Here is a 27,633-nt window from a genome sequence, read left to right as displayed (position 1 = left end):
GAAAATCTTGATTGAAAAAAAATAATCACGACTATTTTTAAGTAAAAAAAAGTCTTCAAAAAAGAAGTTCAAATGATTCTGAGTTTTGATTTTTACAAAATATAAATGAATATATATATCTATAATATATATATTGATATTATTATTATTAACCACCACCAAAATTACATGCGGTACATGATGAAGTGAAAAAGTGAACAATGTCATATATATTACTGGTGCTTGACAACAACATAAATTGAACTTAAAACAGGCAGATAAAACACCACTGCATGCGTCTGTTGGCTTGCTAATGCTGGGGGTTAGAATGAAGGAGTGAATTTCTGTGTAAACGCATGATTGGATGGTTGAGGACTGTTGAGGTCTGTCTTTTATTACAATTCAAATAGAAAATTGTAAATGTACAGATATATATTTGCCCAAAGTAAAATGAAAGCTGTTATAAAACTTGGGGAATCTTTTAAGACTTATGGGAGTTTGGGCAGTCAATATAAAATAACAGTTACTTAATATTAATTAAAAAAATAAAGTGCAAACCCAGGGAAGTACTTTGCTGCACAAATTAGTTTCTCAATATCTCTTCATATCTGCACTAGTTTATACATAAATATATATGTACATACTCTTATGTATGCATATATATTATTAAATATGTAGATGAGCCTACAAAATACTTCTATGTCAAAAAGAAATTCATACACAGAAATTCTTTGATATCTGTTCTCTATTACAATAACCTAAGTCTTGAAAGGGGTGAGAAAGAAAAGAAACCAGCCTAATAGTTGCAGTACATCAGCTCAGTATCACAGGCCTGCCTGGCTAAAGCAAGCAAAATGTTTCCGTCGGTGAGCGAACAAAACAGTGAGTGTGAAGTCAAGGCAAAAGGGTCTTTTGCAACATTGGCAGTCATTCTCAGTTCTGACAGCCACATTTTGAAGCATCAGCCAGGCCAACAGGGTGCATGAATCCGTGACTAATTTTGTCTCTCAGCAGCTGGATTTAGCCGAGTGAGTGACCAAATCAGAGCACTGAAGAGCACCACGTAAACCACTTTTGGGAGTCCCCTGGGCCCTGTGCGAGGAGTGGGAACACAATTAATGTAAAATCTTTATTATTCCTGCTTAAGCATTTCACTTCTGATGACAATCTGAAGGGATTGCATGTTGGGCATTTCAATTTGCCATTTGTTGATCAAATAACCTTTTCAAAAGAAATGTTGTTCACTGCATTATATCTTTAAGCCAGTGGTTTCCTCTCCCGCATAGTTCCATGGGGACCTGAAGCTGGTTTCCATTTGAATTACTATTTATTCAACAGGTTTACTTTTATCACATTATTTATGCAGAAAGGTAGAATTAAAAAAAGAAGCAAGCGAAAGTGGACTGACCTAACCCACCTGAGCTCGGCTCACACTCATCGAGGTCCTCATCGTCACTGGCGCATTCGGCTGAGGACACGATCAAGTCATCGGTGACCTGCAGGACAAAGAGGGAAAACAGTGAGTGCCTGAGTGCTGGAAGCTCTCTGCTTAAGTAAAACAAAGATAAGGGCATGCTGTTGTGCACCATGTTCCGCAGATTTAAAACTTGAAGTGCGGTGGGGGTAAACAATAACATTCAGAGCAAGATAGATTTTAAGTCCTTAGGCCATAAGATATAGGAGCAGAATTAGCCCATTTGGCCCTTTTGAGTCTGCTCTGCCATTTCATCATTGCTGATCCATTTTCCCCCTCAGCCCCAGTCTCCTGCCTTCTCTCTGTATTCCTTCATGCTCTGACGAATAAAGAATCTGTCAATCTCTGCCTCAAGTGTACTGTACCCAATGACTTGGCCTTCACAGTCACCTGTGGCACAGATTCCACAGATTCACCACTCGCTGGCTAAAAAAAAAATCCTCCTCATCTCTGTTCTAATAGGACGCCCTTCTATTCTGAGGCTGTGTCCTCTGGTCTTAGACTCCCCCACCATAAGAAGGATCTTGTCCACATTCACTCTGTTGGGGCCTTTCAACATTTGATAGGTTTCAATTAGATCATCCCTCATCCTTCTGATTTCCTGTGAGCACAGACCCAGAGCCATTAAATGTTCTTCATATGACAAGCCTTTTAATCCTGGAATCATTTTCACAAGCCTCCTGTGAACCCTCTCCAATGTCAGCACATCCTTTCTTAGATAAGGAGCCCAAAGCTGCACACAACAGTCCTAGTGAGGCTTCAGCAGAACTTTATGAAGTCTCTACATTACATCCTTGCTTTTATATTCTAGTCCTAGTTTTGAGGTCAAGCGTCCAACTTGTGGTAGTAGGGAAACATTCAATTGTCTTTTGACAGCAGGGTAGAACAACTTAAAGATTTAACAGTTAGCTTTATTTGTGACATGTACATTGAAACACGCAGTGAAATGTGTTGTTCGCTCCAACGTCTGAGATGTGCTGGGGACAGCCGTAAGTGTCACTATGCTTCCACCGCCAATATTGCGTGCCCACAAATTATTAACCCCGGCCTGCTCATCTATGGAATGCGAGTAGAAAGCAGAGCACCCAGAGGAAACCCATATGGTCACGGAAAGAACATACAAACTCCTTACAAACAGCCAAGGGAATTGAACCCTGATCTTACAGCTGGTGCTGTAAAGTGTTACGCTAACCGCTGCACTTTAGAAGTACATCTCTCTGTGATGAATGGATATCTTGTTGGAGAGAGCCCATAAGACCATCAGACCATTAGTCATAGGAGCACAATTTGGCCGCGTCACTGTGCTCAAGCTGACCATTCAGTCCCCACTTAAAATCCTTCCCTTTTTTCCCCACACTGATTTAAGACTTATCACATTTATTTATATTTCTTGTACCATAGGACGGACTCTTAATCTCACAATCTATCTTGTTTTGATCTTGCACCTTATTGTACTACCTTCACTGCAGTTAAATCTTTAAACTCCTCAGCGTTTCCACCGTTTCTGGGGAGAACTTACAGTGGCTGATTCACCTGCCAGCCGTCGTGACTCTGGCAGGGGGGGAGGAAACCGGAGCAACTGGAGGAAAACTTATGTGGGAAATACTCAGTCTATGTGGACAGCCCCGGAGGTCAGGATTGAACCCAGGGCATTGGGGCTAGTGAAGCGGCAATTAAGCCTCAGTGCCACATGAAGATGCATGGTTTGGCTTAGAAATGGTGGTGGCTTTGACAGCAGTTCAAAAGCAAATAGCTGAGTCATTGATCTGGAATCTTAACACTGTTACTCCCACCACCGATGATGCCTGACCTGCTAACTATTATCATCATAATTTATTTTTATTTCAGACTTGCAAAGATTCAAGGACCTCTGAGAAAAATCCCTCCTCCCCTCAATTGTACATACACATCCTTTCATTCAGTAGTTATGCCTCATAACCTTCGAACAAAGGTAAATATCCTGAGCATATACCTTGTGAAGTCATCTCAGAATCTTACATGGTTCAATAAGTGCACGGAGATCTCCCAGGAGACCATAAGATCATGAGGCATTGGAGCAGATTTCGTCATTGTTGTGGCTATCCCTCGAGGTCGAGGATGATGGTCTTCATTCCGTTTCCACAGAGCGAAGACGCCTGTACGTGTATTTGTTTAACATGTGTTTGATGTTGCACTCCAAGAAGCACACGATACTTCACAAATCAACCAACTGATTCCAATGGCATGGAAACCACGACGATTGGAGGTGATGGATTTGTTGCAGCCTTCACAGCCGCTGAGTTCGAAGTAACTTTGTCCGCTTGTTTCACCGTTGAGGTCTTGGTTGGATTGACCTTTGTCAGGGACCTCACCCTTGACCTTACCACCATGGGTGACCCTAACAGGAGCATAGCTCCAGACGGCATCGCTCTCGGGATCTCAGGACCACACAAGCTTCTCCACCACGACAAGGTGACAATCCACGGAGAAGCACAGAATTAGACCATTCAGCTCATCGACTCTACCAAGCTATTTGATCACGGCTGACTTATTTTCCTTTTCAACCCCATTTCCTGCCTTTTCCCCATAACTGTGATGACCTGACTAATCAAGAACCTATCAACCGCCACTTTAAATATACCAAATGACTTGGTCACCACAGGCGTCTGTGGCAACAAATACCACCGATTCGCCACCCTCTGGCTAAAGAAATTCCTCCTCAAATAGGTTCAGAATCAGAATCAGGTTTATTATCACCAGCATGTGTTGTGAAATTTGTTAACTTAGTAGCTGCAGTTCAATGCAATACATAATATGCAAGGAAAAGATAAATAAATAAGTAAATCAATTACATTATATGTACCGTAGATTTCGCACTACAGAGCGCACCTGATTAAAAGCCGCTGGCTCTAATTTTAGAAAGAAAATCAATTTTTTACTTGTACAAGCCGCACCGGATTTTAGGCCGCACCGGATTTTCGGCCGCAGGTGTCCCACGTTGTAATATGAGATATTTACACAGAAAGATATTACACGTGAGGATTTTTTAACTTTTAATTAAATCCATATGGTAACATAAACAAATACATATTGCAAATGCTTTTTTTCGAACCGTGCCTGTAACGCGGCTACTTTTAAATATACGTTGCGTATACTTTTTTACTGAACAACATTCCAATATCTCCTAACGACTGGTAAAAAATATATATACTGCAGCTTACCAGGAAAAGTTATTGATCGCCTTTAACTTAAAAGCAGCGTTTTGGCTCCGCCGCTCCGCCGCTCGCCCCCCGCCTTCCCGTTTATCGCAAACCGGCATTTTTCCCACAAGACGCGGCGAAACCGGGTGTGACGTCATAGCATCCCGGGATGTAGTACAGAAAACAAATATAGTTAAAACACTTCTAACTTTAACTAACAAATGAATTACTAAGCGAAAATATTATAAACTAAATAACTGCCATAAAGGCAGCACAATGCTTTTCTTCGAGTGTTTTCCATGTTGATGAGGGTGAGTACAAATGACTGATTTACAATAATTTAATTGTGAAAGTGCGCTTGATTTATCGTACAATTTCATTGGACCTCTGTGAACTACTCATCAATTTTATTGGTCTACTGTTACGAGGCAAAATGTTTTTGGCGGCATGAAAAAAAATCATGCATTAGCCGCACCGTAGTAAAGGCCGCAGTGTTCAAAGCTGTTCAAAATGTGGGAAAAAAGTAGTGGCTTATAATCCGACATCTACGGTATATTGAATAGGATTCAAAATCGTGCAAAAACAGAAATAATATATATTTCAAAAAGTGAGGTAGTGTTCGCGGGTTCAATGTCCATTTAGGAATCGGATGGCAAAGAGAAAGCAATTGTTCCTGAATTGCTGGGTGTGTGCCTTCAGGCTTCTATACCTCCTACCTGATGGTAACAGTGAGAAAAAGGCATGCCCTGGGTGCTGGAGGTTCTTAATAATGGACACTGCCTTTCTGAGACACTGCTCCTTTAAGATGTCCTGAGTACCTCGTAGGCTAGTACCCAAGATGGAACTGACTAAATTTACAACCCTCTGCAGCTTCTTTAGGTCCTGAGTAGTACCGCCCCCCCCCATCCCACCCCCACACCAGACAGTGATGCAGCCTGTCAGAACGCTCTCCATGGCACATCTATAGAAGTTTTTGAATGTTTTTGTTGACATACAAAATCTCTTCAAACTCCCAATGAAGTATAGTTGCTGTCTTGTCTTCTTTATAGCTGCATCGATATGTTGGGCCCAGGTAAAGAGGCATCCTTGTATTCAGGGGCTGAATTTGGTCCTAGACTCCTGCACTAATGGAAGTATTCTCCCCACATCAGCTCTATCTAGGCCTTTCAATATTTGGTAGGTTTCAATGAGATAACCCCCTCCTCATTCTTCTAAACTCCAGAGCCGTGAATAACGGGTTGGGGGGGCTGGTGTCAAAGTGAATTTATTATCAAAGTGCATACATGTCTCCATATAGTACCTTGAGGTTCATTTTCTTGCAGGCATTTACAGGAAAATAAAGAAATTATGAAAAACAAATACTGACAAACAATTAATGTGCAAAAAAAGATGAATTGTGCAAATTAAATAAAAGCTAGATAATATTGAGAACATGTGTTGTAGAGTTCTTGAAGGTGTGTCTGTAGGTTGTGGAATCAGTCCAGAGTTGAGATGAGTGAAGTTATCCATGCTGGTTTAGGAGCCTGATGGTTGCAGGGTAACAACTGTTCCTGAACCTGTGGTGTGGAACCTAAGGCTCCTGTACCTCCTACCTGATGGGAAAAGTGAGAAGAGAGTGTGACCTGGATGGTGGAGGCCCTCGATGATGGATGCTGCTTTGGTCTGGCAGAGCTCCTTGCAAGTATGCACAATGGTGGGAGGACTTTGCCTTGATGGCTTCCGCTGTATCGCCCACTTTCTATAGCCCTTTCTGTTCCTGGCCATTCCCACACCAGGTTGTGATGCAACCAGTCAGGATATTCTCCACTGTGCCCGTTGCAACAGAGACCATAAGCGCCTCGAAAGGAAAAACCTGAGATTTTGCAAATTTTGGAAATCTTAAGTAAAAACATAGAAGTATGATGGAAATACAGTGTTCAGCAGGTTAGGGATGGAGAATTGTGGCTCTTTTGATGAGCTTGTGAATTCCAATCCCACACAGCAGATGGAAATTTAAATCCAATTAAATCTGAATGAACTGAAATTTAAATCCAGTTAAAGCCAAAATGAGTTAAAATAAAATGCTATTATTCGTAACAGTAGCCATGAAACTAGTAGATTCTTATGTAGACACGTCTGGCTCAAACACATCTGTTACGCTTACCTGGTCTGGCCCAGATATCCACTCTCTGATATTCAAGGGCATTCCTATGAACTCCTCCCTTCCTCCCCCCACAGATTCGACTACAGTGGCCAATTGAAGATGAACTTTAATTGTCACAAATTGTTATTCCTTTATTCTTGTATTTGCACAGTCTGTTGCCTTTTGCACACTGGTTGAACGCAAAGTTGGTGTGGTCTTTCACTGATTCTATAATGGATTGATAGAATATGCCCACAAGAAAATGAATCTCAGGGTAGTATAGGTGTACTTTGATGATAAATTTAGTTTGAACTTTGATCCCTGATCTTAACGCTCTAATAGAGTTACGTTGACCACTATACCTCCATGTTGCCAAATCATCAATAACCCACAAGCACCAGGAGGAAAGCGATGTGTCACAGGAAGAATGTACAAATATTGCTGTTGAACATCATGGGCACGCTAAACATTTGGCACCAGAATGTTGAGCTGTCCCCAGCACATCCTTGGATATGTTGGTTGTTAACGTAAATGATGCATTTCGTGGTTATGTTTCAATGTACATGGGATAAGTAAATCTGAACCTGCATTGATTCACCAAACCACCAACACTAGAGAAGAGAAGCCCAGACACATGCACTGAATGTTCCATTTTGTGAAACACGTTTTGCTTCTGACCCGACTGTGCTGTGTGCTTGAGCTGGGGTTTTACAGTTGTCAAGGACAGCGTGCTCACAGACAGATTGTCTGGCCGCTGCTATCGAAGAGTTCGGATTAAACGTGTCTCCTGGCCGAGAAGATTAGCTCTTGGTGTGAGGTGGAACAGGCTGCACAAAGAGAAGCTCTCACATGGAGTGAAACCTCTGCATTATATCAGCTTTTCAATTGGAAGTATAACGCTGCTCACCACATCACCTCTGTAATCAACTCTTCCCATCACCCTTAACGAGAACAGGCAGCAAGAGATGGGCTTTCTTTTAATTACCTTGCCTGAGACACACCAATAGAGGTATGATATCTATAAACACCCTCATATACACATGCACAGGCAAACAGTACACACACGTAAAAATACAAACACCCTCACATACACATAAATGCACAGCCCGACACATATCGCACACATACCCACAAATCCTTAGACACATACCTAAACTCACAGATGCATGAAGAAGCACACGCATGAACACACACACACACACACACACACACACACACAACTATCAAGACCTACTTGTGCACTCATGTAGACAGACATACATAGGCATACACAACCACACACATATGCTCATCTAGATACACACACATCAACCATTCATAAGCACACACCGCACACACATACACACAAAAACACACACACACACACACACACCAAAGCACGTGTGCGTGCACACATACACACACAGCCACATACACCAAAGCAAACACACATACACACCAAAGTGCGCACACACACATACTCCAAATGCATACACACACGCACATACACCAAAGCGCGCTTGCGCACATCAAAGCACGCACACATACTCTAAATGCACATACACACACACACACGCATACTCAAAATGGACACACACAGACACACACACAAACACCAAAGCGCATCATGCATCTTCATTTTCCCCTCGATTTGCTCAGAGTCTCCCTGATTGAACCAGATCCCTACATTGCAACTCCATCTTCTGGCTGCCATCAAGTCTGCTCTGCCATTCGATCAGGGCTGATTTTTCACCCTTCTAAACCCTATTCTTCTGCCTTCTCATAGCGTTTTACACACGTACTATTCAAAAATCCCATCAACCTTTGCAGTAAATCCAATGACTTAGTCTCCTTCTGTGGCAATGAATTCCACAGATTCATTGCCATCTGGCTGAAGAAATCCTTCTTCATCTCTGTTCGAAAGGGACATCCTTCCATTCAGAGGCTGTCCCCTCTGGTCTTAGACTCCCCCAGTATTGGAAACATCCTTTCCATGTCCAGTCTAAATAGGCATTTCAATATTCAGTAAAATTCATCTGAACTCGACCCCTCCAGTGATTCGTGTAGATCAGAGGATCCTTTTGACAGGAACAGATGGGGGGGGGCGGAGTGCGGGGTGGTAGTGGCTGCCTCTGGAGATGAGGTAAATATACTAGTTCATGGGTTGTGGAATCGCTGGGGAAGGCAGCAACAGAGTGCAGTGTCTGTATAGGCCATTAGAGGGCAAAGTCAGCCCTTGAAACTCCAGTCACAAACAGGTCAGATCTCTGTCAGTGAAGGGCATGAATGAATCACAAACACAAGAGATTCTGCAAATGAAGGAAATCTTGAACAACACACACAAAATGTTGGAGGAACTCAGCAAGTCAGGAAATATCTATGGAGGGGAATAAATAGTTGACATTTCAGACCTCCCCTACTTTTTTTATTCTGGCTTCTGCACACTCCCTTTATAATTCCAATGGTGGGTCTCAGTTTGAAATATTGATTTTTTAAAATTCCCCTCCATAGATGCTGCCTGACTAGCAGAGTTCCTCTAGCATCTTGTGTGCGTTGCACAAATGAATCAGATAGGTTTTAAGAAAATCCATCATCTTCCTGGTGACCACTGCTGACAATAATATGTTAATTCCAGACTCATTTAATTACTTGAAGTTTAAACAATTCCATTTTTAAGTTTGCCAATGACACCACTGTCTCAATGTCACCAAGACCAAGGAGATGATTATTGACTTCAGGAAGTGGAAATCAGAGGTCCATGACCCAGTCCTCATCAGGGGATCAGAGGTGGAGAGGGTCACCAACTTTAAATTTCTTGGTGTTATCATTTCACAGGATCTGTCCTGGGTGCAGCACCTGTAACTTCTTAGAGCTTTGCATAAATATGACACGTCGTCTAAAAGTTTGACAGACTTCTATAACTGTGTGGTAGGGAGTATATTGACTGGTTGCATCACGGCCCGGTATGGAAACACCAAATCTCTTGTACGGAAATTAGTGGATACAGCCCAGCCCATCACGGGGAAAGCCCTCCCCAGCACTGAGCATATCTACATGGAGCACTGTCACGGGAAAGCAGCATCTATCATCAAGCTCTCCCACCATCCAGGGCATGCTCTCTTATCGCTGCTGCCATCAGCAGCCTTGGGGCCAGCACTGCCAGGTAGATTCAGGAACAGTGTTATTCCTCAACCAACAGGCTGTTGAACCAGGTGTGATAACGTCACTTGCCCCACCACAGAACTGTTCCCATTTTCCAGGACTCTTCATCTCATGATCTTGATATTTACTGCTTATTTATTATTGTTATTCCCATATTCCTCTTTCTTTCTGTATTTGCAGTTTGTTGGGTTTTTTTGCACATTGGTTGTTGTCCGCCCCTTTGGGTGCAGTCTTTCTATTGTATTTTTTGGATTTACTGTGATTGCTGGAAGAAAATAATTTTGAGATTGTATACGAACTTTGAATTTTGAACTGCAGTTGCTGTAGGGTTTGAACTCACATTTCCATAGAAATGATCTAGACATCTGGATCACAGCCCAGCAATATTGCCACTGCCATACCTACTAAGGGTATCTTCAAAATAAAGGGACAGATTACAAATGATCACAAATGAAGAACTTTTCTTCCCCCCTTCCTTTTCAGTCCAGCTGAAGAAAGCTGGACTATGCACGCCGATACCCATGACTTTCTACGGATGTGAACTAGAGAGCATCCTAGCATGCAGCAGAACTGCATGGTACGGAAACTGCACTACAGCAGACAGGATGGCTTTACAACAGGTAGTCAGTTCTGCCCAATGCATCACCAAACACCAGTCTAGCTGCCATCAAGGACATATATACAGAAAGGTGCTGGAAAAAGGTCAGCAGTATCATGACTATTGTCTGTCCCACTCCCATAGGGGAGGAGGCTTCGTAGCATTTATGCCAGGACCACTATTCTCAATACAGCTACTTTTCCCAAGCAGTAAGGCTGATCAATACCTTCACCCATTAACCACACCCCCCATGACCATTACTTTATCATTTCCTGCCAGAGTCACCTTAGGTACAGTCATACCTGTGCATGGTGTCATTTTATGACAATACAATCAATCCATATATATAAGCTATCTTATTTATTTATATTTATTGTGTTTTTATATTGTTGTATTCTTTATCTTCAGGTGATTTTCATATGCCACATCAGATTCAGAGTAATAATTATTTTGTTCTCCTTTACGTTTGTATACCAGGAATGACATTAAACAATCTTGAAGTTTGGATCTTGGTGAAGAGTCTTGGCCCAAAACTCGACTATTTATTCTTCTCCATAGATGCTGCCTGATCTGCTGACATTCTACAACACTTTGTCGTGTTGATCCGGATTTTCAACATCTGTAGAATCTCTTGTGTTCTAAGTTCTAAGTTCAGAGTTCAAAGTAAATTATCGAAGTATGTATATGTCACCATATACTACCCGAAGATTCATTTTCTTCCAGGTATTCATGTAGAACAAAATACAACAGCATCAATGGAAAAACTACACACAAAGATTGACATACAACTGATGTGTGTTTGTGACTTTGTAGATTTGTTTTGTTTCAGAAGCAATTACAAACTTAATGAACAATGCAGATGAGATTATGTCCCCAGGGAGTGAATTCAAAAATTATCTTCTGAGATTTATCTTAATTGCCCCTGTGGGTCTTGAACTTCACCGCAGAACATCTCAGTGCACCTTCTGCATTGTTCATTAAGTTTGTAATTGCTTCTGAAACAAAACAAATCTACAAAGTCACAAACACACATCAGTTGTATGTCAATCTTTGTGTGTAGTTCTACATGAATACCTGGAAGAAAATGAATCTTCGGGTAGTATATGGTGACATATGGTCCAATGTCAACTCTCACCTCCCTTTTACTCTTTCTATAACTGAAGAAAACTTTCAGTATCCTGCTTTATATTATTGACTCCTTTGCCCTCATACTTAATATTTTCCCTTCTTATAGCCTTTTTAGTTGCCTTTTGTTGGATTTTAAAAGCTTCCCAATCATCCAGCTTCCCACTCACTTTTGCTACCTTATATGCTCTTTTCTTGGCTTTTATGCAGTCCTTAACTTCACCTGTCAGCCATGGTCATGTCAGTTTTGGTCTCCAGGGTTAAGGAAGGACATCCTGGCTGTAGAGGAAGTGCAGCGTAGATTCACAAGGTTAATTCCTGGGATGTCCGGACTGTCTTAAGCAGAGAGGTTAGAGAGACTGGGCTTGTACATGCTGGAATTAAGGAGATTGAGAGGGGATCTGATTGCAACATATAAGATTATTAAGGGATTGGACAAGATAGAGGCAGGAAATATGTTCCAGATGCTGGGAGAGTCCAGTACCAGAGGGCATGGTTTAAGAATAAGGGGTAGGTCATTTAGGACAGAGTTAAGGAAAAACTTCTTCTCCCAGAGAGTTGTGGGGCTGTGGAATGCACTGCCTCAGAAAGCAGTGGAGGCCAATTCTCTGGATGCTTTCAAGAAGGAGCTAGATAGGTATCTTATGGATAGGGGAATCAAGGGATATGGGAACAAGGCAGGAACCGGGTATTGATAGTAGATGATCAGCCATGATTGCAGAATGGCGGTGCAGGCTCGAAGGGCCGAATGGTCTAATTCTGCACCTATTGTCTATTGCCTATTGTTACCTACCCCTCACATTTGAGAACAACTTCTGTGGAACATATCTATCCTGCACCTTGTGAACTATTCCCAGAAACTTCAGCCACCTCTGCTCTGCCATCATCCCGGGCCAGTATCCTCCTCCAATCCACCTGGGCAAGCTCTTCTCTCATGCCTCTGTAATTCCCTTAATTCCATTACGATACTGATACGTGTGACTTATGTTTCTCCCTACACAAATTGCAGTATGAATTCATTCATATTATGATCACTGCCTCCTAAGGGTTCCTTTACATTAAGCTCCCTAATAAGATCTGTGTTTTTGCCCAACACCCAATCTGAGATAGCCTTCCTCTGAGTAGGCTCAAGCACAAGCTGCTCTAAAAAGCCATCTAGTAGGCATTCAACAAATTCCCTCTCTTGCAATCTGACACCAACCTGATTTTCCCAATCCACTTGCACACTGAATTTCCTCTTATGACTGTGTCATTACCCTTATTACATACCTTTTCCAGCTCCCTTTGCAATCTCAACCCCACATCTTGGCTCCTATTTGGAGGCCTATATATGATTCCTATAATGTATTTTTTTACCCTTGCAGTTTCTTAACTCCACCCACTAAGATTAAAACATCCTCTGACCCTATATCACCTTTTTCTAAAGATGTAATTCCATCTCCTACCAGCAGAGCCACACCACCGCCTATGCCTTCTTGCCTGTTCTTTCGATACAAAGTAAGTCCTTTGACTATGTATGTCCTTGTGCCTTCTTTCAGCCACAACTCAGTGATGCCCACAACATCATACTGACCAATCTCTAATTGTGCCATGAGTTCGTCCACCTTATTCCAAATGCTACACGTATTAAAATACAGCACCTTCAATGCTGTCTTCTTCGCCCTTTTGAATTTTGCCTCTGTGGTACACTTAACTCTTTGCTCTGTCTTCATTTGTACCCAATCACTGGCTTGTCCTTCCTTACATTCACGTTACACCAGTCATCTACTAGTAAACCAGCTGGTTCATTCTCAGCTCTGTTATACTGGCTCTTATCCACCTGCTAAATTAGTTTAAATCACTGCCATCAGCTCTAGTAAACCTGCCTGAAAGAACATTGGTCCCCCTCGGATTCTAGTTTCACCCAACCTGAGGAGGAAAGAGACTGCATGCTTTCAACCTATCTATAGCCCTTGTAAGCGTCTATTAAATGCTGCTGTCTTTCATCAGCTGTGTTATACAGTCATAGAGCCTAATAGCACAGAAGCAGGCCTATCAGCCCATCTAGTCCATGCCAAACTGTTATTCTGCCTCGCCCCATTGACCTGCACCATTATCCTCCATATCCCCCATGTCCATCTACTTATCCAAGCTTATCTTAAATGTTACCATTGAACCCACACCCACCACTTCTGTTGGCAGCTCGTTCCACACTCGCATCACCCTCCGAGTGCAGAAGTGCCCTCTTAGGTTACTCTTAAACATTTCATCTTTCACCTTTAACCCATGACCTCTAGTTCTAGTCTCACTGAAACTCAGTGGAAAAATCTTCCTTGCATTTAACCTACCTATACACCTCATAATTTTGTAATGCTCTATCAAATCTACCCTCATTCTCCTACACTCCAGGGAATAAAGTCCTAACCTGTTAAACCTTTCCCTGTAACTCAGGTCCTCAAGTCCCCAGCAACATCTTTATAAAGATTCTCCTTCAATCTTATTGTTAAAGCGGTGGTATCCATATCTCTTCCCTGACGGGGGGATTTATTTTGTGGAAGTCTTGATACTGAGGCAAGATTTGTTTCTCATGCAAAGCAGATTTTGAGTACAACCAGGGTGGGTGAGTGAATAAAAATAATACAAAACACAGAATGAGACTACTTGTCGATGAAAAATCTACCCAGATGAATGAATGATAAAACACAGTCAACCCCTAAATCATTAAGATGATTTAGATGACATGAAAATTGATTTCTCTAACTTCTGGTAATTCCTCCTCCCTTCCCCTTTCCTCTTTTTCCATTCCCTATTCTAGCTCCCCTCTTACCTCTTCTTCTCATCACCTGCTTATCACCTCCAGCTGGTGTCCCTCTTCCTTCCCTTTCTCCTCGGGACCATTCACCTCTCCTCTGCTTCTTCTTCAGCCCTGTACTTCTTCCACCTATCATTTCTCAGCTTCTTACTTTATCCCCACTTCCCCATCCAATAATTTTCCCTCTCACCTGTTTGCAAACATCACCTTCTAGCTTGTGAACCTTCCCTTTCCCCCAATCTTCTAACTCTCATTTCTTCCCCCTTCCTTTCCATTCCTGATAAAGGACCTTGGCCTGGAATGTTGATTGTTTATTCCTCTCCATAGATTCTGCCTGATCTGCTGAGCTCCTCCAGCATTTTGTGTGTGTTATTAATGTGGTTTGGAGCTGTTTTCTCATCTCATATTTCCTATTTTTTTTATTGATTATACATTTAACCCTTCTCCAAACATATCATAGATATTATCTGTCTCCATGTATTCTATAGATATCAGCTGTTTCTACAACAAAGTATAAAACACTGGAGGAACTCAGCAGGTGAGGCAGCAACTATGGAGGGAAATGTAGAATTGATATTTTGGACTGAGTCTCTTTGTCAGTTGAGATAAAGAGGTCTGATCCAAAACATTGACTGGAATGGAAAACATTTCCCTCCTTAGAAGCTGCCAGACCTGCTGAGTTCCTCCAGTGTTTTGTGAGTTGATTCAGATTCCAGCATCTGCAGAATCTCTTGTGTCACTATTTCTATGGGCTGTCTTGAACTGCATGTGATCACAAACAAGAGAATATCTGCAGATGCTGGAAATCCAAGCAGCAAACACACACACAATGCTGGAGGAACTCAGCAGGCCAGGCAGCATCTATGGGAAAGCGTACAATCAATGTTTCGGTCTGAGACCCTTCATCAGGACTCTAATTAAGGGTTTTGGCCCGAAACATCAACTGTACTCTTTTTCATGGATGCTGCCTGGCCTGCTGAGTTCCTGCAGCATTTTGCATGCGTTTCTCTTTGTTTGAGTTGTTTTGAGCAGTAGAACCAGAAAAAAGTTTATCATCACTGTCTTACATCATGCGAAATTTGTTGTTTTGCAGCATCAGTACAATGCAAAGACAACATTACTACAACTAGTGGATAGAAAAATAAAAAATGAGGAAGGGTTCCTGGGTTCATTGTCTATTCAGGAATCTGTCGGCAAAGGGGAAGAAGCTGTTCCTGAATCACTGAGTGTGGGTCTTCAGACTCCTGTACCTTCTCCCTAGTGGTAGTAGTCCTTGTACTTCTGGTTTATGATGGGGTAGCACGGTAGCGTAGTGGTTACAGTACCAGCAACCCACATTCAATTTCCACCGCTGCTGTAAGGAGTTTGTACATTGTCCCTGTGACTCATGGGTTTCCTCCCACAGTCCAAAGACATACCAGTTGTTGGGTTAACTGGACATTGTAAACAGTCCTGTGATTAGGCAAAGATTAAATTGGGGGATTGCTCAACAGCACGGCTCAAAAGGCTGGAAGGGCCTATCCTGCTCCGTATCTCAATAAATAAATAAGATGGCACTGGTGAAGTCCAGAGACTACTTATCAGCAGCAAATATCTAAGTATTTTTTAATGACACTTCTGAGTATTTTACAATCTTTTTTTAATATGGGTTCTTTTGCTTTGTTTTGTAGCTGCCTGGAAGGAGATGAATCTCAATGTTGTATAATTTATACATTCTTTAATAACAAATGTACTTTAAACTTGAACTTAATGAGTAACCTTTCTGAATTTGGGAAACAGGGCCCTATGTGGATCCATGTAATGACGGATGATGCTGGTTGGCCCTGCTTGGTATTTGGACAAAGGGATACAGTTATGAAGGAAACCCTCAAATCAAAGACGGAGACAGCGGGTGAGGAAGGAGCACTGATATCCTGTACACTTCAGTCAACTGCATCTTATACTGAAGCATGCTGTTAAAAGCAGGAGATATTTGTACAGATTTTCCATTCGAGAGAATCATTTCGTTCTGAGATCCATTTACAGATCTTCAAAGCCAGGTGGATAGCTTATGAATATTAATGTGCCGAGATACGCCTGAGGGAATCAGTGTTCCATGAAAGTACAACAGGCAGCACTGCAAAGGCCGTGTATGTACTCAGTTCAATGAGTGAAGGAACTGCACAATGTTAGAATGAGCCAAGGTGTCAGAGAGAATGCTCACCTGCACTCCAGCTGAGATACTTGGTGTGGATGTTTTTGCCTGTCTGTCTGAATATGTATGCCTGTGCGTGTATACTTTATTAATGAGTGTGCTTGACTGAATGTGTGTATGAACATCTGAATATATATGTCAGTCTACACACACAAAATGCTGGTGGAACGCAGCAGGCCAGGCAGCATCTAAGCATCTATAGGGAGAAGTATAGTCGACGTTTCGGGCTGAGACCCTTCGTCCAATTGACTATATGTGTGTGTGTGTGTGTGTGTGTGTGTGTGTGTGTGTGTGTGTGTGTGTGTGTGTGTGTGTGTGTGTGTGTGTGTGTGTGTGTGTGTGTGTGTGTGTGTGTGTATGTGTTAATGTGAAACAACAACACACACAAGATGCTGGTGGAACACAGCAGGCCAGGCAGCATTTATAGGGAGAAGCGCTGTCGATGTTTCGTCAGGACTCGGCCCGAAACGGTGACAGCGCTTCTCCCTATAGATGCTGCCTGGCCTGCTGTGTTCCACCAGCATTTTGTGTGTGTTGTTGTTTGAATTTCCAGCATCTGCAGATTTCCTCGTGTTTATGTGAAAGTCTGTATATGTGTGTGAGTGTGAGAGTGTGTGTATGTGTATGTGTGTGTGTGTGTGAGTGTGTGTGTGTGTGTGTGTGTGTGTGTGAGTGTGTGTGTGTGAGTGTGTGTGTGTGTGTGTGAGTGTGCGTGTGTGTGAGTGTGTACCTCTCTGACTCTGTGTGTATCTGAATGTGTGTGTTTATGTGAAAGTCTGTATATGTGTGTGTGTGTGTGTGTGTGTGTGCATGTGTGTGAGTGTGTGTGTGTGTGTGTGTGTGTGCGTGCGTGCGTGTGTGTGTGTACCTCTCTGACTCTGTGTGTATCTGAATGTGTGTGTTTATGTGAAAGTCTGTATATGTGTGTGTATGTGTGTGTGTGTGTGTGTGTGAGTGTGTGTGTGTGTGAGTGTGCGTGCGTGTGAGTGTGTGTGTGTGTGTGTGTGTGAGTGTGCGTGTGTGTGTGTGTGTGTACCTCTCTGACTCTGTGTGTATCTGAATGTGTGCCTCTCTGTAAGTCTGTGTGTGTGTGTCTGCCTGAATCTGTCTGTCTGAACATGTGTGTGTTTATGTGAGTGTGTGTGTGTTGGTCTGCCTTTCACATTGTATAAAATGACCAGAGATATAGTAGTTGTTCATATGCAGCAATTTGCAAACACAGCCTTGCTAAAGATGTCCTGTACAGTCTGCTAATGGAGGCAATATACTTACCCCCTTCTGTCCCGTGATCTGTTGTGATCTCTTTCTGTGCCAGGTACACCCCCTAGCCAAGCAGGAGCCTTCTTCATTACCCACTCACTTCAAAACAAAGAGGGGTTTGAAACTGACAGATCACAAGGTCAGCACATCACTTCCGATGAGGGAAGCCTTCAGGTTCCAAAACCGCTTCAAACCCCCCACATAGAACACAGAAAGGTTCTATACAGTACAAGCCTTTCGGCCCAAAATGCTGCATCGACCTTTTAACCTACTCCAAAATCAATCTAATCCTTTCGTCCCATATAACCCTCCAATTTTCTGTCATCCATGTGCCTATTTAAGAGTTTCTTAGATGTTCCTAATATATCACCCTTGACGGTATGTTCCATGCCCTTACCACTCTCAAAAAAAACTACCTCTGACACCCCCTTCTACTTTCCTCCAATCACCTTAAAGTATGTTTTCTTGTATTAGCCTGGGAAAATGTCTCTGGTTGTCCACTCTATTTATACTTCATATTATCTAATACAACACTATCAAGTTGTCTCTTATCCTTGTCCACTCTAAGGAGAAAAGCCCAGGCTTGCTCAACTTCTCCTCATAAACCTTCCCAGGGATTGGTCCTCTTCTACCCCGTTCAGAAGTTCATTACATCTATTGGCCATCCTCTGAACCTCTACAGAGAAACAGCCAACATCGAACCCAATAGGGTTGGTGGTGGATGCCATCTGATTGGTTCTTGGCCACTGACGCACTCTCCAGGCATTGGCCACTCACTTGGTACAGTTGTGGAGAAAGGTCTGGTTGTTGAGTGGCGTGGTCTCTACAGGTGGTACGTGAAAGGGTTGGACTACAGGAAGTTCTGATCACTAAGCCGGAGTTTTGGAGAAGCGAGGGTGGGAGGATGACCAGATTAGGAAAGGCTTCAGTTGCGGTAATATGAGCCAGGGGTGCTTCCTCCTATAGGTGAGCGTAAACTAGTGTTGTTAGCAATTAACTGGACTCTAGACACCTCACACTCATTCAATTCCCACAGATGTCTTTAAGGAGTTTGCATGTTCTCCCCATGACTAAGTGGCTTTTCTCTAGGTGCTCCAGTTTCACCCCACATTCCAAAGACGTACAGATTAGGATTAATAAATTGTATTCATGCTACATTGTTGCCTGAAGCATGGTGACACATGTGGGCTGCTCCTGGCAAATCTGCAGTGTATTGGCTGTTGACGCAAATGATGCATTTTACTGTGTGTTTTGATGTTTCGATATATATGTAACAAATAAAGCTAATGCTTAGTCTTTAAAATTTATTTTCCTCAATCACACTATCACCAAACTGTTCTGAAGTTAGGGTTAGGGTTACAGAAATTGACTAGTCAAATACAGATATTGTTCCCATAGAAACTTTGTGCACTTCTGAATCTCTTCATTTGCATAGTTAAGCACCAATCATTGCACATATTTCAGGTGTTAATAACCAATTAAATGTAAATGTTAAAGGCAAAAACTACTTGAAAATTATTAACGCAAACACGAGGAAATCTGCAGATGCTGGAAATTCAAGCAACACACACAAAATGCTGCCTGGCCTGCTGCGTTCCACCAGCATTTTGTGTGTGTTGCTTGAAAATTAATAAAATATCTGTTGTGTTAAAATCCTTCATTTGCATTGCTATACCTTGGTCTGCTTGGTGACCTTGGTTCCTGGCTTTGAACAGAAAAACTGTACAAAGGAGAGTGAGGCTTTCAAGGGCTATGTTCAGCCTGGGTGACTGCATTATGTCTGACTGTCTCTGTCAGCTTATCATCTTGAATCTTGCCTTAGTTATCATTTTTACTTGTGCCTTGTGGGCCTGTGCTGTTAATGCTCAAGATGGCGCAGATAAGTGGGGACTCTTAGTGTGCGGCTCCGCAGGGAACAGTCAGCTGTTCCTGTTTAGGACTATTACAGCTGAACGCCACCGTCACAGCCATGGGTACTTCAGTATACAGCATCACTTTAAGATGCTTAAAAAAATCTATTGATCCTCAAAATTGGTGGACTCAGGACTGCAGACTTGGGTCGCGAGTTCAGTTTCCCTTTAAGGAAAGAGAGTAATGGAAAGCATGCTGGTCTGCATGCAAGAATGAAATGCAGATCCCTTAGATCCCCCCACTGGCAAACGAACAGTCTCTGGAGAATAAAATTGCAGTACCAGAGGGACATCAGAGACTGCTGTGAACTTTGCCTTATGGAAACATTGCTCATTTCCGGCATTTCTGACACAGCACTGCAGCCTGAGGGCTTCACCATCCACTGCAAAGACAAGATAGCAGAGCCTCTTGAAGGTAAAAGAGGTGAAATGTATTTTATGATTAACTCATCATGGTGTACAGATGTAGTAGTTCTGTCTTAGATATACAAACAAGCTGGATCAACTCAGCAGGTCGGGCAGCATCCGTTGAAATGAGCAGTCACCCATCCTGGAACATCTAATGGTCAAGTGTTGTCTATTTTATTTGTTGTGGGAAATTTCTGCCATCATCCTACTAGCGCTGTACATTCCACCCCTGGCCAATGTCAGGCAGGCACAGAGCAATTGAGACTTGTGATCAGCAGTCATGAAACTGTGCATCCTGATATCTTCCTTCTCGCTGTGCTGGATTTCAACCAGGCCAGCCTGAAGAAGTCTCCGAACAACTATCACCTACACATCACCCATGGAACTGCAAGGGCCAACAAGTTTGACCACTGTTATACCACCATCAAGAATGCTTATGGTGTCATCCCAGACCCACATTTCAGAAATTTTGATCAGCTGGCGGCACAGGCGGAGACTGATGACCGCAGCACCAGTGGTGAGGACCAAGATGGTATGGTCATCTAATAGGAGTGCTTAGAGGACCAAGATAGTATGGTCAAGTGAGGTGCAGGGGTGCTTATAGGAATCGGTGGACTAGACAACATTCAGGGAGTCATCTTCAAATCTGAAAGAATACACCACAGTTGTCACTGGCTTCATCAAGACCTGTGTGGATGAGTGTGTGCCTTCAAGAACATAATGGACATACCCAAACCTAAAGCCATGAATGAACCAGGAGGTTCATAGTCTGCTGAAGGCTAGATCTGTGGTATTCGAGACTGGTGATCCAGAATTATACAGGAAGTCCAAGTATGACCTACGAAAGGAATTTTTAAGAGTGAAGAAACAATTCTCATTGAAGTTGGAGATGAAATTGGATACAGGTCAGCTCATCATGAATGGCTGTGGTGCTTCACTTCCGGATGAACTGAATGCCTTTGATGCTCGCTTTGAAAGGGAGAATAAAACTATACCCGTGCGAATCCCTGCTGCACCTGGTGACGATGTGATCTCTGTCTTGGAGGCTGAAGTCAGAACATCACTCAAGAGAGTGAACCCTTGCAAGGTGTCATGTCCTAATGGTGTGCATGGTAGGGCACTGAAAACCTGTGCCAAGCAACTGTCGTGAATGCTCAAGACATCTTCAATCTCTCACTGCTGCAGTCAGAGGTTCCCACCTGCTTCGAAAGGGTGACAATCATAACAGTGCCCAAGAGATTCGGGGCGAGCTGCCTCAATGGCCATTACTCAGATCCACTTACAGCTACTGTGGTAAATTGGTTTGAGAGGTTCAAAGTATTTTTATTATCAAAGTACATGTATGTCACCATATACAACGCTGAGATTCATTGTCTTGTGGGCATTTACAGTAAATACAAAGAAACACAATTAATCAATGAAGACTGCACCCAACAGGACAGACGACGACAAATGTGCAAAACAGAACAAACAGTGCAAATGCAAAACAAGGGGAAAAGTAAATAAATAAATATATAATAAATATTGTTGAGGTGAGTTGGAGAGTCCTTGAAAGTTAGTCTATAGGTTGTGGGGACATTTCAGTGATGGGGCAAGTGAAGTTGAGTGAAGCTATCCCCTCTGGTTATAGAGCCTGATAATTCTTCCTGAACCTGATGATGTGGGTCCTGAAGTTTATGGATCTTATTCCTGATGGCAGCAGCAAGAAGAGAGCATAACCTGGGTGGTAGTGGTCCTTGACAAAGGAAGCTGCTTTCCTGAATCATCGCTCCATGTAGATGTGCTCAATAGTGCAGAGACCTTTGCCTGTGGTGGACTGGGCTGTACCCATTACTTTTGGTATGGAAATACCATACTAAATATCATTCGAGGGAATTGATATTTCCATACCAGGCTGTGATGCAACCAGTCAATATACCCTCAATTGTACAGCTATACAAGTTTGTCAAAGCTTTAGATAACATGCTGAATCTTTGCAAACCTCTAAGAAAGTAGAGGTGCTGCCATGCTTTCTTTGTAATGGCCCTTACGTGCTGGATCCAGGACAGATCCTCTGAGATGATAACACCTAGGAATTTAACGTTGCTTAACCTCTCCATCTCCCATTCCCTGATGAGGATTGGTTCCTGAGCCTCCAGTTTCATCCTCCTGTACACAATAATCAGCTCTTTGGTGTTGCTGACATTGAGTAATCGGTAGTTGTTGTGGCACCACTCAGCCAGATTTTCAGTCTCCCTCTTGTACGCTGACTCATCACAATCTTTGCTTTGGCCAATGACAGTGGTGTCATCAGCAAACTTAATATGGCAAAGGAACTGTGCTTAGCCTCACAGTCACTAAGGTAAAGTGAGTGCAGCAGGGGGCTAAGCACACAGCCTTGTGGTGCACTTGTGCTGATGCAGATTGTGGAGGCGATGTCGTTTCTAATCTGAACTAGCTGAGGTTTGCAAGTGAGAAAATCAAGGATCCAGTTGCATAAGGAGATATTGAGGTCCAGGTCATAAAGGCTATTGATTAGATTTAAGGGGATGATGGTATTGAATGCTGAGCTGTATTCAATGAAGAACATCCAGGAGTATGCATCCATATTAGACATTGGCTTTGTGGGAGAAGCCAGAGAGTGATAGTAGATGATTACCTCTCTGACTGGAGGCTTCTGGCTAGTGGTGTGCTGCAGGGATTGGTGCTGTGTCCTCTGTTGTTTGTCATCTATATCAATGATCTGGATGATAATGTGGTCAACTGTATCAGCAAATTTGCAGGTAACACCAAGATTGGGGTATAATGGATAGCGAAGAGGGCTATCGTGGCTTGCAGAAGGATCTGCATCAGCTGGAAAAATTGGCTGAAAAATGGCTGGTGGAATTTACTGCAGACAAGTGGAAGGTTTTGCACTTTGGTAGAACCAACTAGGAAAGGCCCTACATAGTAAACGGTAGGGCCTTGAGGAGTGTGGTGGAACAAAAGGATCTGGAAATACAGGTCCATAATTCACTGAAAGTGGTATCACAGGCAGAAAGGGTTGTAAAGAAAGCTTTTGGCACATCGTCCTTCATAAATCAATGTATTGAGTAGAGCAGATGGATGTTATGTTGAAGTGTAAGATGTTGGTGAGGCCTAATATAAAGTATCGTGTGCAGTTTTGATCGCCTACCTACAGGACAGATGAAAAAAAAGGTTAAAAGAGTACAGAGAAATTTTACAGGGATGTTGCCAGGTCTGGAGAACCTGAATAGAAAGGAAAGATTGAATAGGTTATCCCTCAGAACATAGAAAATTGAGAGGAGATTTGATAGAGGTATGCAAAATTATGAGGGGTATAGGTAGGGTAAATGCAAGTAGGTTTTTTCCACTGAGATTGGGTGCGACTACAACCAGAGGTCATGAGTTAAGGGTGAAAGGTGAAAATCTTAAGGGGAACATGAGGGGAAACTTCTTCACACAGAGGATGGTGAAAGTGTGGAATGAGCTGCCAGCATAAGTGGTGCATGCAAGCTCGATTTCAACTAGTTTGGATACGTAAATGGATGATAACTGTTTGGAGAGCTACGGTCCCAGTGCAGGTTGATGGGAGTAAGCAGTTTAAATGATTGTATCATGGACTAGATGGGCTGAAAGGCCAGTTTCTGTGCTGTACTTCTTTATGACTCTATGACTCTGCGCATCTTTGCTGTACAGATGTTCCAGGGTTGAGCGAAGAGTTGATGAAGTGGCATCTGCTGTGGACCTGTTGTGATGGTAAGAAAATTGGATTGGGTCCAAGTCACTCCTCAGGCAGGAGTTGATATATTTTATCACCACCCCTTCAAAGCACTTCATCATAGTGGATTTAATTGCTACTGAATGATAGTCATTGAGGCAGATTACCACGTTCTTCCTAGGCACTGGTATAATTGCAGTCTGCTTGAAACAAATGAGTACCTCAGATGGCCAAAGCAAGAGGTTAAAGATGGCGGTGAACACTCCAGCAAGTTGATCACCACAGGTTGTTTAGTACTTGGCCAGGGACCCCGTCTCGGCCGGATGCTTTCCGTGGGTTCACTCACCAGAAGGATGCTCTCACATCAGCCTCAGAGACTGAAATCACAGAATCTTTGGGGGCTGAGGGATTTTGTAAAGGTTCATGTTCCAATGTCTTGATGATCAAAGTGACTGTAAGAGGCATTGAGCTCCTCTGAGAGCAAAATGTTGTCACCTATATTGCTTGGTTTCACTTTGTAAGAGGTGAGGCATTTAAGCCTTGCCACAGCTGTCGAGTATCCTTCAGTGATTCGTGTTGGTCCAGAAATGTCCCTTTGTATGCGAGATGGCTTTCTGGAGATCATAACTGGACCACTTATATTTTGCTTGTGTAATGCGCTGTAAGGTTTCACTGCTAATGCAATGGTTTCTCTGTAGCAGCAACATTTGGGTTATGACTGGAGATAACAGGGCTTTGGAATGTGGGGCTATCCAATGAGAGAGATGTTGTTCTTTCTAGTGAGTCTGGGAGCAGGGATTTCACAGTCTTTTGCTGGGGAGAGATGAGGAGAGAAGACACAAATGGAGAGAGTTGGCAGACTGCTGGGCAGAGTGTGGACGTGGAGTGAGGGTCCAAGGGTTGGCTATGCTCGGAGGAGGTCGATGGGAAACCAGTGGACTGAACCGCGAGCTCCAACATTGAGCATTAGACTGTTTCATGAGAATGGGCCCTTTTCTTTTTTTCGCTTCTTTACTAATCATATAGTCAAATCAAGAATTGTAAAGCTCAATCGTTTAATTGCATATTGTTATTTCCAGGTACTGATTTGTAACAGGGGACACATCGTGCAGCATCCACCCAAACAAGATTTCTTAAGTTTGGCCGGGCCAAGGGCTGGCTTCCCCTAGATTAAGCCACTAGCCGAACCGAGAGTTAAACTTGTTTTCCAGATCTGAATGCCACTGATCTATTATGGCCAGAACCAACTCCTGCCTAAGCAAGGACCTGGACCCATTGCTATTTGCCTATTGCCACAATAGGTCTACAGCAGATGTAATCTCACTGGCTCTCCACTTGGCCTTGGATCACTTGGACCATCGCAGTACCTAGGTCAGCTCAGAATTCAACACCATCATGCCCTCAGTACGAATCAACAAACTCCAAAACGTGGGCTTCTGTACCTCTCTTTGCAACTGAATTCTTGACTTCCTCATCAGGAAACCATAGTCAGTGTGCATCAGAAATAACATTTCCTCCTTGCTGACAATCAACACCGGCGCACCTGAAAGATGTGTGCTTAGCCCACTGCTCTATTCTTTCTATAGCCACTTCAGTAAGGCTAGGCACAGCTCAAAGCCCATCTATAAGGCTGCCAACAACACAGCTATTGCTGGCAGAATTTCAGATGGTGACGAGGAGGTGTACAGGAACAAGATGGATCAGCTGGTCGAGTGGTATCACAGCAACAACCTTGCACTCAGTGTCAGTAAGACCAAGGAATTGATTATGGATTTCAGAAAGGGGAAAATCAAGGGAACACACACCAGACTTCATCAAGGGTTCAGCAGTGGAAATGGTGAACAATTTGAAGTTCCTGGGTGTCAATATCCCTAAAGCTCTGACCTTGGCCCAACCTACTGATGCAATTACAAAAAAGGCATGACAATGGCTATATTCCATTAGGAGTTTGAAGAGACTTGGTATGTCACCCAGGACTTCCACAAATTTCCATGGATGTACCATGGAGGGCACTCTAACAGGTTGCATCACTGTCTGGTATGGAGGAACACTGCACAGGATCGGGAAAAGTTGTCGGATGTTGCAAACTCAGAACATTCCATCATGGGTACTAGTTCCCCAGTATTGAGGACATCTTCAAAAGCCAATGACTCAAACATTCCCAGGGCATGTCCTCTTCTCATTGGTACCATCAAGGCGGAGGTACAGAAGCCTGAAGACACACATTCATCATTTTAAAAGCTACTTCTTCCCCTCTGCCATCAGATTTCTGAATGGACAACAAACCTATGTACATGACCTCACTGTTTTTCTCTACTTATTTAATTTAATTTTTAAATATATTTTCTTATTGTAATTTATAGTTTTTTAAATTATTATGTATGGTGCTGGACTGATGTCACAAATCAACAAATTTCATGATATGCCAGTAAAATTAAACCTGATTCTGAGAAGTTGATCTGAATCTCTCCTGTATCCACAAGATCACACACTAAGGAAATAGGAGACACGAGTCTGAAGATGCTGGAACCTGGAGTAACACACAAAATAGCAGAGGTGCTCAGTGGGTCAGTCAGGATCTATGGAGGGAAATGAAATCTGACATTTCAGGCTGGGACCCGAAGAGTCTCAGTCCAAAACCATCTCCTGTCAATTTCTCTCCTAAGATGTTGCCCAAAATTAAAAAAAAATGGGAGCAGGAGTAGGCCACTCACTTCCCTTTCCCCAAGTCTGCCCCACCTTTCAGTGTGATCACGACTGATCTGCTCCAGGTATCATCTCTTTAACTGTGCCAGTTCCCCACAGTCGTCAATTCTCTGATCTTTCAAAAAAATCTATCCACCTCTTCTGTAAATACCCCCGGTGATGCAGCTCCCACAGCCCGCTGAGGAAAGAATCATAGTGATTCACCACCCTCTCCGAGAGAAGAATTGCAATGTACCCAGTTTTTAACAACAGCCCCATTATATCCTCATTCCTTTGGATGCCTTTGGAAAAAAATCATTTGGGTTAGAGAAGGCTTCATGTTAAATAACATGCATTGTACTAAACACAAGAGATTCTGCAGATGCTGGAAATCTAGAGCAACACAAATAAAACGATGGATGAACTCAGCAGGTCAGGCAGCTTCTATAGAGGGAAGTAACCAGATGAAGTTCCAGGCTGAGAAGTTAATTGTTTATTTCCCTCCATAGATGCTGATGGACCTGTTGAGAGTTCCTGCAGCATTTTATGTGCATTGTTCTAATTTTAGTTCAGGTACTAGAACTGGTGCCAGAGATTTAAATGCTAGCCCACAGCCAGTTCTATGGTAAAAGGACTCTGTATTATTAATCTCCCATTTTTATTTGTTAAATTCATAAAGATGAAAGGACTTAAATAATAGAATAAGCACTAATGAATCCAACTGGAAATTTGGGAAAAATTGAGAATTTGGAAAGGACAGGGTAAATATGGTCCAGGAACCCATGAACAAGAGCTCACTGTTCCTCTTTCACACTTTATTTATTGCACATTATCATACTTTTTGTTACTGCCTTGCACCGTACTGCTGCTACAGAACAAATTTAGTGATAGTAAAGCTGATTCCAATTCTGATCCTGCCAGCCAGAAACTGACTCCCATCTTTCCGATCTCGGTCACAACTCCTCTGGGCACAACCCCTGAACAGCCCATCCAAGGCAGAAAGAGACTTTGCTTCCAGTATCCATTCAGCAAGTGGGTTTGGGACTTCACCACTGCTTCAGCAAAAT

General features: G+C 42.8%; 1 protein-coding gene across 47 annotated transcripts in view; it reads right to left on the bottom strand.

Moving 5' to 3' along the window:
- Positions 1-27,633, bottom strand: part of nrxn3a (neurexin 3a) — a 2,216,268-nt gene that overhangs the window by 48,613 nt on the left and 2,140,022 nt on the right. For 27 of the 47 annotated variants that reach the window (XR_012098174.1, XR_012098176.1, XR_012098179.1 and 24 more), the window contains one exon: positions 1,388-1,475. Coding sequence is in view for 41 of the 47 variants with exons in the window: in XM_073039307.1 (XP_072895408.1) it covers positions 1,388-1,475 (88 nt within the window). In the remaining 6 variants the exon portion in view is untranslated. The remainder of the gene's footprint in view (positions 1-1,387; positions 1,476-27,633) is intronic. The other 20 variants (XR_012098175.1, XR_012098177.1, XM_073039310.1 and 17 more) reach the window with 1 other exon arrangement.

Source organism: Hemitrygon akajei, chromosome 3 (assembly GCF_048418815.1).
Source record: "Hemitrygon akajei chromosome 3, sHemAka1.3, whole genome shotgun sequence".
NCBI classification, from domain to species: Eukaryota; Metazoa; Chordata; class Chondrichthyes; order Myliobatiformes; family Dasyatidae; genus Hemitrygon; species Hemitrygon akajei.
The sequence above is the reverse complement of the archived record's forward strand: the minus strand, read 5'-3'. Positions and strand labels throughout refer to the sequence as shown.